The sequence below is a fragment of the Etheostoma spectabile genome, chromosome 5 (assembly GCF_008692095.1).
Source record: "Etheostoma spectabile isolate EspeVRDwgs_2016 chromosome 5, UIUC_Espe_1.0, whole genome shotgun sequence".
Taxonomy (NCBI): domain Eukaryota; kingdom Metazoa; phylum Chordata; class Actinopteri; order Perciformes; family Percidae; genus Etheostoma; species Etheostoma spectabile.
The window spans coordinates 10261166-10275253 of record NC_045737.1 but is presented as its reverse complement, the minus strand read 5'-3'; the positions used below and the strand labels follow the sequence as shown (position 1 = coordinate 10275253).

Sequence of the window (14088 nt, the reverse complement as noted above, 5' to 3'; positions counted from 1 at the left end):
AACATGAGCATATTTTAACATTTTCTTAAATAAAAAAAGTGTATTTATTCATCACACAACCCATCCTCTTCATATCAGGACTTGGACCCCGAGGTCCTCTGTTATCAGCCGGACCAGACACACCGACAGATGTCTGTCTCCTTGATGCTTTGGTGTGTGTGTGTGTGTGTGTGCGCGTCTGTGTGTGTGTGTGTGTATCTGTGTGTCATCAATTATCAAAATGTATTTTTCTGTCGATCGCATAATCGATTAATCGGCAATTCGTTGCATCTCTAGTTACAAATTGTTGTGTTTTTTTGTTTTGTTTTTTTAAAAATCATCAAATTAATCAAACAGGAAACAAAGTACATTAAATCATGCCTTTAAAAATGAAGGTAAATCTGCTTACTCTGCATTTACACGGTGGCATCCCTCGCCTCCAGACGCTCTGGGGGGGGGGGGGGTGCAGAGTCATATGGCATAACAGTTGGCACATGTATTTTTTTTTAGTTCTTCATGGAGCTCTGTGTAATTTACCGGGACATCACTCAGTGTAATCTCTTTTGAACACGCAGTGGCCAGTGGAGCACGTAAAAAAAACAAAAATCTCGCCCCCCTTCCCCCTCAAAGAACACACACACACACACACACACACACACACACACACAATGTTGCCCCCCCCCCTCCCCCAACAGCCCTTGTGTCATACACTGTCTCCATATCTGAGAAGTGACATTTATGCAAGTGTTGAGTCTATGTTAGAGGGTCTAGGGGAGTCTGCTCCTCCGGGCAGACTGATGTGTTATTTTAAAGGTGCGTCAGCGCCCCCAGAGTGTGTTTTACTCGCCGTGTCAGCGCCTCCAGAGTGTGTTTTACTCGCCGTGTCAGCGCCCGAGAGCTCGACGCTGACACGGCTGTGCGTGTGGTCACGGCCCCGGTGGAAAATTCCCATTTCTCGCTTCGTTTTGGGTTTAATTCATTAATTTATCCTGTGTGACTGCACGTAGGAGTCAAGGAAACATCATGCTGAAGAGCCGAGAGCGAACATGAGACTGGGAGGGAGTGAGTGATGGAGGGAGGGATGGTGGGAGTAAGGGAGGGAGCGTATAGGATGGAAAGAGTAAGGGAGGGACAGAGTATGGGATGGAGAGAGTAAGGGAGGAAGTGACTAAGGGAGAAAGTGAGGGAGGGAAGTATAGGAGGGAGTGATGGAGGTAGAGAATTTGGGATGGAGAGAGTAAGGGGGGGAGTTATTGAGGGAGAAAGTAAGGGAGGGAGGGAGGGAGAGAGGGAGTGATGGAGGGAGAGAAATTGGGATGGAGAGAGTAAGGGAGGGAGTGATGGAGAAAGGGAGGGAGAGAGTAAGGGATGAGGGAGTGATGGATGGAGAGAGCAAGGGAGGGAGGGACAAAGTAAGGAAGGGAGGGAGGAGAGAGTGAGGGAAGGACAGAGTAAGGGATGTGGGAGGGAGAGAGCAACGGAGGGAGGGACAGAGTAAGGGAGGGAGGGAAGGGGTGTTTGTGTGACAGAGCGAGAGAGCGAGAGAGAGAGAGAGAGCGAGAGAGCAGGAGAGAAACAGACTGTAGAGCGAGCCTGTGTTTGGTTCTCCTCCTGATCGGCGTTCCTGGGAGATCTGTCACCGGCTGCAGCAGCGGAGGCAGGAAAAGAGGAGAAAGAGTCTTCTCCCATCCGGTCTGAGATCTTCTCTCCAACCACACATCCGGTCTGAGATCTTCTCTCCAACCACACATCTGGTCTGAGATCTTCTCTCCAACCACACATCCGGTCTGAGATCTTCTCTCCAACCACACATCTGGGCTGAGATCTTCTCTCCAACCACACATCCGAGCCTCAGACAGGTAAGGGAATCTCTTCCGTCTGCCTGCGTGCAGATGCTCAGGAAACAGATCTGTTGTGAAGTTGTGTGAGATCACACACTCTGACGCTGCGATGCTGCATTTCACGCGTGCATTTCTCAGACATGAAGTCAGATGAATCCAGGAGTTAAGGTGTTAAAGCATGAGTTTTATGTGCACAATCATGTAGTTAAGGTGTTAAAGCATGAGTTTTATGTGCACAATCATGTAGTTAAGGTGTTAAAGCAGGAGTTTTATGTGCACAATCATGTAGTTAAGGTGTTAAAGCAGGAGTTTTATGTGCATAATCATGCGTGATGACATTTATCACCAGCCTTGGTCATTTATGACATCCCATCTGATGCCGTTTTACACGAGACTGCGAGGATATTTCACCCAGCAGCATAAACTGGTTCCTGTGATGCTCATTTTCTTAAATGTCAATGCGTGGATTAGTCACTTAATATCTGTTGAACCGGGTGCTCACACAACGTTAATTATTATTTCCTGCTAATGGCTATTTCACGCCCTTTAGTTTTACACATGCACTGAGCAACATTCTGCCTTTTCTTTCCTTTCCTTCGTGCAACCATCTAAATGTGCAGAGTATTCTCCTTGGGGCAAAAGAAATGACTTTGAAGCACAGAGATGCTTTCATTGCCCCGGCTGCTGCGTCTGAATGAACGCGTTTTATGACGAGATAACAGCGAGTGTAACGGAGAACTCACAGCCCAAATGTGCATGCTTCTATAAAAGGGGGGGTGGGGAATCACAGGCAGGGGCGGATTTAGTCGTTTTGAGGCCTAAGGCAAACAAAGGCATAGGGCCCCCCCTACAACCCTCGTTCTCCCCCTTTTCAGTCCTTATTTATCTGAGAAAGACGTACTTGTAACTTTTCTCCAGTCTTCACTAGACTGAACCTGGGCTAACACTACTCTTCATCAGTGTTAGCATTGCTAGATTAACCTGGGCTAACACTACTCTTCATCAGTGTTAGCATCGCTAGATTAACCTGGGCTAACCCTGCCGGTGGGTAGCTCCTCTTCATGTTAGCATCGCTAGATTAACCTGGGCTGACACTACTCTTCATCAGTGTTAGCATCGCTAGCGCAACCTTGGCTTCTTGCTGCTCTTTAGTAACGTTAATGTTCGTGTTGATAAAGGTTGTTACCTTTGGAAGTTTTGCTAAAAACGTTCTGCTTTCTTCCCGCTTCTTCTTCTTCCTTTTTTCAGAACCACTTCGGTAGCTTCTCTTCATTTTCCACCGTCTGTAGCCTCCGGCTAACAGCCTGCTGAGCCGTTTGGTTACAGCAGGATAATGGACTAGTCCAATGTAGGGGGGACCGGGGGGAGTTTCTCATCATGAATTAAACAATCGGATAGCACTTTAGCGTATCAATGTTTAGAGATATAATTAATTGGTGAAAAGTAAGACAACAAATCGTAAGCATGAGTTTATGAGGCGTTTTACGGGGCCCTCGGTAGCTCGGGGCCCAAGTTAATTGCCGACCTTTGCCTGATGGTACGTCCGCCTCTGATCACAGGGTACCTAACAATACGATGCACGTGGTTTAAATCCACGACGGTCCTTTTCTTTGTGTAATTCTTTACGTGATTTCTGAGGACTACGATAAATCCAGACAGCTAAATAGCCTGATCCCTCCAATCAGAGTTTTCTGTTTCCCGAGGCTACTTTGCAAGCGGCACCGTTGCTCCGTCCTACGCTTAGCGACGCCAAAGACGACTGCGATTGGTTTAAAGAAATGCTAATAAACCAGAGCATGTTTTTCTCCTATCCCAGGATGCTGTTTGGACTACACAATACACGGCTCACTGTACCAATAATACCACAAATTATTAGTATTATTAATAATAAAACATCAGTTTGTTCCTGGTCCTCTAACACAACCCACAGGAGCGCTAGCGCCCCCTAGCGGTGGCGGGAAACACAACCTCATGTCTAAACCAGAGAATGGTGTTAGCGATTTTGAACGTAAAGGCAAAAAAACTACATGATTAAGTTGAGAAAAAGATGGCGGTTTGGGCTATACTTCACTTCCTGAAGGTTACCACGTGACGCTGGACGGGAGGTCCGTTGAGTCCCAACCCGTTCTCACTCAGAACTCGTAAAAAACGGACGCTTGAGCAGTGGCTGTCGGCGCCAGATACAACGCAAAAACGCATACCTTCGGCGTGTGTAATGCTAGAAGATGACGTAGTATTAAGGGCAACAACGGTGACCCCGGGTCAAAGCGTGTCACGTTTCCTGACCCCAACTGTCCCTTTCTTCCCGTATTCAGTTTTATAGCATTTGAAAAAACATTGAAGTGTTTTTGAAATAGTATTGAGTAAAAGTTGACATATTCCAGTCTGTGATTATCAATCAAACATCCATCCTTTAATTTTAGTCAGCATTTTAGTCTCGAATTTCGCTTTTCTAATCAAACATAGGTATAAGTCCTATTAATGAGACTTTATTGATCATAAATACCAAAAATAACTGTAAAAACAAAGTTTAAAAAGTTAGCGGTACGTGTTGAAAACGTCAAAAAAAGAAGTGTAGAAAAAAATCTTGTACTCGTATCTTTATTATTTTTGTAAACTTTTCCACAAAACTCAGTGACTCCAACCTCGGAATCTGTCGCGCCGCGGGCGCTCTCATGCAATAACGCAGCGGCGGGCTGAACCCGAAGCGACATCTGCAACCTTCAATGCGCACATTTGGGCAACAATCATTTGGTCCTGTGAGACTAGTCTGTGAGCTCTGAGCCGACGGACGGCGAGGGGGGGGGGACAGCAGGGTTTCTATCGCCAGATGAGGGTCAACTCTGTCCGGGCTTATGTATGTAGCATGACAGCTAGCGTTAGCTAACTAGCAGCCAGCCTGCTTCTAAATACTGTAAATACCTTTTAATAATAACACTGTTAATAGTGGCGGTGAGCTCCTGGTCCTGCAGCCGCCATCAGTGGCTCACATCACATCTACAAGTACAGATTTTTCCTATTTTTCCAAATCCTATTCTACAAGTGCTGACATCGCATCTATGCACTCTCACATTTGCACCATATTTACCTTCATATCGAGCATTCAGAGCGTCTTATTTCATTCATTAAAACATTGATATTTGACGCCAGTGCATCGATTATCGTCTCAATTATACAAAGAAGGAACAACGATATGTTGCCGTATTGATGTTTCGCTCCATCCCGATTCAATAAATTATGACTCCTCCTAAATGTCTTTAGTTATTAGTTAGACTCTGACTTGGAGCGACTGAAAGCTAGCGGAGGTAATTGGCTTATATTTCCTTTCACAGGCATTATTTATGAATGAGGGCTACAGGATTGTGTGGAAACCTTCATTTGAACCAAGCTTGCATGTATGTTACTCGGTTTAAAAGTGGAGCACACACGCGGAGACATGGGGGCTGAGGACTTGTCCTGGGAGAATCCCCTTTTTCTGTCTTTCTTGCCCCAGTTTTCTGTCTCGGAAAAGACACTGGAGGAAGAAATGAGAACGTGCAGCTGGCTGGAAAACTGGCGCGTGGAAACACACGTGAGCGCGATGACACTGCTCTTTGGCTGCATGCATGCCCCCCCCTTGTGTGAATGACCCAACGCACAAATTTCACAGTTCACAGGCTTTAATGAGCTGCTGCAGCCTATCCGTCACACCGACGGGAGAACACCTTAAACAACACAGCCCAGACTCAGGCGATGACACCGCGCCCGGCATCCGCAGGATCAGGACAACAGAGCAGACCGTGTATGAGTGTTTTCCTCAGTTGCATTGAGGTTATTTTTAGGCACATCTGTGATTTAGCTGCTCAGTGTGAGAGCGATTCTGATTGAAAGAGCGCCGTCGATGTTGAGATGCTGGAGAAATAAGGAGAAAATATGAGTTTTACGGGAGGAGATGATTGCAGTGGCTGTTCTAAATTTACCAACCCCAATCTTTGAGGAGCCATCGCTGTCTCCACTCACCCTTCCCCTCTTTCCCTACCCCCATGTTGGAGTTCACTGACCACATGAATCACTGGTAGATGCTGAAACCAAAATTTACACCCTTCCTTCCCCATCTCAACCCTGGCAAAAAAAACGACCCGGGTTTCAACCCCGGTAATAGTAAAACGCCGGGCTCCTCTGCCAGGAAGTAAAACAACCTTTCCATCAGCGAATGATAGGGCGCTTGTGTGCAAAAACCAGTAAGCATGACCTGAAATGTGCCAGGCTTGGCTCCAGGCCTAGAGACCACTCATGACTTTCCAAGACAAGCCCGGGCCCTGTGGGATTCAACTCTTCCTCAATTATGTTGGATAGGTATAATAGGAAAAGAATGGTGAATAAGCACTTAACTGAAAACTTAGCAAATTAGCATCCATTCCGTCAGCTACAGCCTGTCCAAAAAAATGAAAAACACACTAACACTAGCCTTACTAAACGTCAGGTCTGGCAGGAAAAACCTTTTTAATCAATGTTTATATCAAACACAATTCTAGATTTATGTTTTTAACTAAACCTGGTTTAGACCATAATAAAGCGCTGCTGTTTTCATCGAGGTCAGTCCCCCAACTTCAGTTTTATGAGTGAGAATAGAGTGAAAAGAAAGGAGGTGGAGTCGCCATTTTGCTAATGACTCATTCCACTGTACGCCAATATGTTATGGAAAGTTTGCTTCTTTGAATATGTGGTCTTCAATTAAGATCTTCCCTCAAGGCGATGTTTCTAAATATATACAGGCCACCTAAATATTGTGCAACCCTCATTGATGACTTCATGAACTGCTGTATTATCTGCATTAACTTTGATTGTTGTATCATTGCGGGTGATTTAACATTCATGTTGACAACCCCCAGGACAGGGGGACAAAGAGCTGTGTTGTGGTTTTTGAGAATAGAGACTGACTCAGCATGTGACGAAGCCACTCACATATAAGGGACACACTTGGACATGATTGTCTCAAAGGGTCTGAACATTTCAAGGTTGTGGTGACTGACGTTGCTCTCTAGAATTTCTGTGTTTTCTTTAACGGCACTATCTCTGTGCCCAAAAGTGTCCAAACAAAGATAATCAGAAAAACGGTATCTATCACTGAAAACACAGTGAAACATTTATTCAGCTTTTCTCCCACACCCGCCCTCTCTGGGCTATCAGTCAGTGAGCTTGTAGACAATTTCAACTGTAAAATTACAAAGTTATTGATGCATGCTCCACTAAGGTCAAAGTTGTCTCTGGTAAGAAAAAGATCTCCATGGAGAAATAGTCTACTGGTGAGAAACAAAAAAAGAGAGTGTAGGAAAGCTGAACGAAGGTGGGCGAAAAAAACAAATCTCCTGGTCATTATAACACCTATAAAGAGAGACTTCGCATTTATTAATTTGGAACTGAGGAATGCAAGAAGGTCCTCTTCTCTGATATTATCTCTAGAAACAATAATAATTCACGTGCTTTGTTTGCTAATGTTGATAGGTTAACAAAACTCCAGTACCAGTAGCATCTGAACTTTTATCTACCAAGGCCTGCAATGACTTTGCCTCCTTCTTCAAAGACAAAATTCAGAAGATTAGACAAACAGTCAGTGCCTCCATATCAAGTTCAGGACATGTGTTGTCACAGTGTTCAAGCAAAACTAGTTCCAATATGACAGAATTTCACACAATCAACCATACAAAACTGGAGGACATTATTCAACATCTGAAAACCTCGACCGTTGCCTTGATATTCTACCAACGGGGACTTTCAAAAATGTTTCCAATTGTTTGATTCTGATCTTCTTACAGATTGTGAACACATCTCTTCTTTCAGGTATTTTTCCACAGGCCTGAAAACTGCAGTAATAAGCCACTTTTAAAAAAGAACAACCTAGAAGTTCACTAATGACAACTATAGGCCAATACAAACCATTCGTTTTTAAGTAAACAATCATTGAAAAAGGAGTCTTTCAAACAATCCCAAACCCATTTCTTGCATAAAGCAACAGTTTTGATACCTTTCAGTAGGGTTTCCGACACCAACCACAGCACATAAAACGGCTCGTTGTCAAAGGCTTAAATGACATCCACCTTAACAAGATAGTGGCAAAAATTTCAATCTTAGTATTACTTGATCCAGTGCTGCCATTTGACACGGTCGAACCATGACATATTACTAGACACGATGGAAAAGTGGGTAGGACTTTCGGCTTAGTACTAAACTGGTTTGGTACTCACTAAAAGAATAGGGATTACTTGTGTCAATAGGTAATTATCATTGAGCGTAAATATGACATGCGGAGTTCGCAAGCGCCATTCTGGGGCCTCTTCTGTTTAAATCTACCATGTTCCACTGGCTAGATTATGGAGGAAAAACAAAATAAGTCTACATAGTTATGCGGAGACACACAAATTACATAACCTTATCGCCAGGGGACTATAGTCAAATACAAAAACTGAACTAACTGCATCAAAACAAATTAACGACTGGATGTGCCACAACTTCTGAAATTAAATGAAGGAAAAAACTGAAGGGAGTTGTTTGGAAAAAAAAGAGGAACGATTAAAAGTCTGCTAGCTTCAAAACAACAATGTTAAAAAAACAACAGACAAAGCCAGAAATCTGGTGTAGTCATGGACTCGACCTAAACTTAACAGCACATTAAAGACAATTATACAAAGTCAGCCTCCTATCACCTAAAGAACAATATTCAAGGGTTAAAGGACTTATGTGTCAACAGGACTTGGAAAAAAATGGTCCATGCTTTCATCTTCAGTAGACTTGACTACTGTAACGGGGTCTTTACAGGTCTCCTAAAAAATCAATCAGACAGCTGCCAGCTGATAGAACGCTGTCTGCCGAGTCCTCACTAAGACCAAGAGACTGGATCACATCACTCCAGTCTGAAGTCTTTACACTGCTTCCTGTGTCTCAAAGAATGATTTCAAAGTACTCTTGCTGTTTATAAATCCCTTAACGGTTTAGGTCCAAAATACATTTCTGATATGCTACTACACTGGCCCCCCCAGACCTCTCAGGTCATCTGGGGACAGGTCTACTTCTGTCCCAGAGTCAGAACTAAAACAGGGTGAAGCAGTTTCAGTTTCTATGCTCCTCATATCTGGAATAAACTCCCAGAAAACCTGTAGATCCGCTGCTACTCTCAGTTCTTTTAAATCAAGGCTGAAGACCTTTCTTTTTGATGCTGCCTTTCTAAATTAATGCTCATTTCTTTTTAGCTGCCACTGTAACTTTTATTTTGTGTTTATGTGTCCTAATGTTTCTATTTTGTTTTTAAGTCTATTCATGTGTCTTATTGATTTTTAATGCTTATGTTAACTGTTTTTACTTGTGTTTTATCTGTTTTAATGATTTTGTGTTAAGCACTTGAATTGACCTGTGTGAAATGTGCTATACAAATAAAGCTGCCTTGCCTTGCCTGCCAAATGGGGGGGGGCAGGTTTGGGCCACGTGGGATTTTAGGCGACTGTCACTCCCTGAAAGACGCTCCCATAGGCGTTCGTTCAAGGGAGCAATTACGATCATGTTCACGTTTTTTTAGTGACAGCGACCTCTACTGCATACCTGCCACACTCCGTTTTTCCCAAGTTTCTCCTGTTTTTTAAACCCTATCTCCGTTCAGACCCCTCCCGGTTTGTTATTAGACGTTGTAGAGCGTCTCTGGGGGGACAGACTATGCACCGCCATCAATAACAGGGACGTTGTAGAGCGTCCTCTGGTGGACAGAATACGTACAGCAGCTGTCCCTCAGTTTGTGTATTGCATCTTAACCTCGTGTTGTCTTGTTTCCTGCCGACCTGCACAATTTTGTTTTTATGAGCCAAAATTTCAAATGAAAAATTTTTTTTGCGACAAGTGGGGTTGCAGTCTGTCCACCAGAGGACGCTCTCTAAACGTCCCTGTTAGTGATGGCGTTGCATAGTCTGTCCACCAGAGGACGCTCTACAACGTCCCTGTTAGTGATGGCGTTGCATAGGTCTGTCCACCAGAGGACGCTCACAACGTCCTGTTAGTGATGGTGTTGATAGTCTGTCCACCAGAGGGACGCTCTACAACGTCCCTGTTAGTGATGGCGTTGCATAGTCTGTCCACAGAGGACGCTCTACAACGTCCCTGTTAGTGATGGCGTTGCAAGTCTGTCCACCAGAGGACGCTCTACAACGTCCCTGTTAGTGATGGCGTTGCATAGTCTGTCCACCAGAGGACGCTCTACAACGTCCCAGTTAGTGATGTCTGGCCAGATATAGAGGAGGTTTCAGTAGGCTTGAGCAGCAGCGTGTGATGTGCAATCTTATTTCCTTTCAGTCTCTGTCCTCCGGTGTGTGATTAGCTGTCACCGCCCTCTCAGAAACTGATGGTACGTCTCTGCAGCGTCTGCAACGTGGACGGACTATGTAACCCCCCTCGTCGTCATTCCCGTTGTTTTAACCTACGGTTTTCGGGTCAAATTGACCCATTTAAAATTCTTACCTGAAGAAAATTAGTTACATTTAAAAAAAAAAAAGACAACCAAAACGTTGATAAAAGGTTTTTCATTTGACATTTTGACTCATAAAAACAGAAATCTGCAGGTTGGCAGGAAGACAGAAGACAACACGAGGGTTAAGATGCAATAACAAGCAAACTGTGGAGGGGCAGCTACGTCCTCAGGCTCCACGTTGCAGACGCTGCAGAGACGTCCCATCAGTTTGTGAGAGGACTGTGACAGCTAATCACACACCGGAGGACAGCGGCCGACCAACAGACTATCCTCAGCTCGACACTCAAGGCTGTGTGCAGTCGCCCAGATCGAATCACTGATGGGGGGGGGCTAACAGGAAATACGATCGTACATCTTCCGCTGCTGCACAAAACCTACTGAACCCCCCCCCCCCCCCCCCCCCCCCCCCCCCCCTCTCTGTTTCTGGCCAGACGGCAGGACAAGCTGCAAGGTCTAGCTCAGCTGGTCTGAAAACACGTGCACTTCATCCAGGAGGCATAGGCGTAGATTTCTGGGGAGGATGCAGGGGATATGTCCCAAAAAAAGCATCTTGATGCCTGATTATTTCAGATTTTATTGTCTCTACTTCATACTTTACAAGTCAATCTAGCGTTAGTTAAAGGTGCTGTAGGTAGGATCGTGAAGATCCGGGATTTAGAGCGCTGCATGGCATCCGTCTTGTTTTTGTGGTCATTTTGTTTAAAAAGAAACCCACACTGTAAAAAACTGAACGTAACATTTACAGTGACCCAATGTTTAACAGATGTAGATTTGTCCCAATATTCGAATCCCAAAGTTAAAAAATCAAAAACCTGCCCGACAAATGATTATCTGTAGAGTCGGTAGATAGCATTTTTACATTTTTACATTTGCGAGATGGATATTATTTTCAGGAGTATCATACAACATCACACTATAATTGACCGTTTCCTTAAGACAATCTTAGTTTTAAACTAAAAAAACATGAATCTCTTTTTCATGTGCTTTACAAACATTTTACAACAACAACGCCGTACTTCAATCTAACTGTAAGGTACTTTTAATTGAGTATTTATTTTCTCCTATTATACATTTTAATGATCTATTTCTATAGCTTTTCTTTGCACATTCATATGCATTTTACAAAATATTATGAATAATCTGAGATGTATTAAAGTGGACAAAGTTATTGATCCGGTGGTGGAATTCACACGCTAGCTGCCAAGTCAAATTTCCGGTATTATTTGGGTGGAAGTATAACTCAAAAGTAATGCAAAAGTAGTGTAACGCATTACAATTCAGAGACAGTAATATTGTGATATAGCTGCTCAAAAATGACAGTAACTAGTAATCTATAATATTTAACATTTTGGGAGTAATTTGCATAACGCTCACACGATTTGGTCGACAAACCTGTTATTTTGAGTGGTTGTTGAGGCTAAAAAAAGCAAAAATAAATGCAGATTATTTACTGAGTTTCTCTACAAAGAAGCATCACTTTCCATCTTTGCTTTGAGATGTGCTCAGAAGTTTCTTGGAGATAGTTTATTCACATGAAAAGGAATAAAACACGTCGACCGAGACCCACGGGACCCGTTGCCCGACTAACCGCCCTGGTTTTTAGTTTGGAGCTGGTTCTTCTTTGGAGAAGGGCAGCAGAAGACGGAGGGAGGCTGCAGAGGTTGGGGTGGTTGCTAGGAGACGGGTGTAGGTGGATTATGAAAGGCGCGGTGTTATATCGGAGGAAGGAGGACCCAAAAGCAGAGTAGTAGGGAGCTTAAAAAAAAAAATTGCTTTATTCTTAAACAGTTCAGAAAACACAAGGAGCAAAAGGGGAAATCCAAAAACAACCCAATACTCCCCAAAAAACAGCTACAGGGGGACAATAAAACGGGACAAACTCACATGGATACAGCTGACAGGACAAAAGGATCTGACGAAAGACAAGGGGAGGACAGACATTAAATACACAAGGTGATTAGGTAACGAGAGGCAGGGACTCAGGTGGAAGACATCAGGTAATCACAAGAGCAGGAAGACACAGGAAGTAAAGCTAGAGGCGAGACAAGACAGAAAACAGACTTCAAAATAAAACAGGAAACAGAACATGCAGACGCTCTGGGAACACAGGACAGGACCGGCAACACCAGACCGGGGACAAAACTGAGACACAAATACAAGGAGGGCCAAAAGGGAAACAGAGTCCAGATCAGAAAACCCCGAACCACAACACACGGAGCGGATCGAGGGGTGTGAGGATGGGAAATGTCCTTAATGGGGGAGGAAAGGCGGGAGGACGGGGGAGAAAAGAGCAAAACGGTGAATAACACCGATCCATAAAGGAAGAAGATTAGGGCCACTGGTGAAAAATGATATGAGTTCTGAGAATAAAGTCAGAATTTTTAAAAAAAAGTCAGAATTTTGACTTTAATCTCTGAATTAAAAAAGTCAGAATTCTGACTTTGATCTCAGAATTCTGACTTTGATCTCAGAATTCTGACTTTGATCTCAGAATTCTGAGAGAAAACAAATCTGAATTTTGACTTTAATCTCAGAATTAAAAAAGTCAGAATTCTGTGAATAAAGTCAGAATTCTGATATTATTTTTTTTGGTTTGAGTGATTTGTTGATTTGTTATTATTTTTATTTTTTTTTATTTTTTCCTGACATTTTTGTTGCTATTTTCAGAGTTTTTTGTCACCTTTTAAAAAAAGATTTGTTTTGCCCTTTTCAAGTTTTTTTTCAAGTTTTGTTGGGGAATATTTGGGATTTTTCACCCATAGTTTTCACCGCTTTATTTGAGTTTTGTTTTCCCATATGTTTTTTTCAGTTTTTGTCACTTTTCCCCCACGTTTATTTATTTTTATTTCAGTTTTTGTCGCCTTTTTTCCAAACTTTTTGTTGCTATTTTCAGAGTTTTTGTCGCATTATTTACAGTGCATATGTCTTCTGATAGAGACATTTTGGTAGGAGACAACAGGAGACAACAGGAGACAACAGGAGACAACAGGAGACAACAGGAGACAACAGGAGACAACAGGAGCGATGAAACCCATGACGTTGTCTAGTGTAGACATGAGGACGCGTTCCTGCCACCGCTGGTTTCGGGGGATTTGTAGATTTAATCTCTTTAGGCAGATGTTATGTTATAACAGGGATTTAACTGTGATCTCTCGCTTTGATGGCAGATGACGGAAATGGACGCCCCCCCCCTCGCCACCCCGTGCAACATCCAGATCTGTGAGGTGACCTGCGACTCCTTCCGCATCCTGTGGGACATGAGCCCCGAGGACAGCGCCAGGACCACGCACTTCTTCATCGACCTGAGCCGCAAGGAGAGCAGGGACCCCAACCGCTTCAAACACAGGGTGGGCCCCCATGTACCTTCCTCTGGGGGGGTTACAAGGAAAGCAGGGACCCCAACCACTTCAAACACAGGGTGGGCCCCCATGTACCTTCCTATGGGGGGTTACAAGGAGAGCAGGGACCCCAACCACTTCAAACACAGGGTGGGCCCCCATGTACCTTCCTATGGGGGGGGTTACAAGGAGAGCAGGGACCCCAACCACTTCAAACACCGGGTGGGACCACATAGGGGGGGTATGTTGGGCTAAAATCCTGCCCTTCTAGATTCTTTCAGGAAGAAGGGTTCAAGTCCGTAGGTTGGATAAAAGAACGTTTATGACAATAGAATATATATTCCAGAGACAAGGTTAGTGTCTAGCAGAGCTCGGCCTGCAAAATAGAGACCAGGTCTCAGACTGCTGCTGGAGAGGACCTCCACCCAAACACAGGACGTGT

At 43.9% G+C, this 14088-nt stretch overlaps 1 protein-coding gene across 1 annotated transcript in view; it reads left to right on the top strand.

The window, feature by feature from the left end:
* Positions 1-1536: 1536 nt before the first annotated feature.
* phyhip (phytanoyl-CoA 2-hydroxylase interacting protein) overlaps positions 1537-14088 on the top strand; it is a gene marked incomplete in the record, with an annotated part of 26555 nt that continues 14003 nt past the window's right edge. Inside the window, 2 exon segments of the mRNA XM_032516385.1 lie at positions 1537-1838; positions 13476-13655. Of these exon segments, the coding sequence (XP_032372276.1) occupies positions 13476-13655 (180 nt within the window).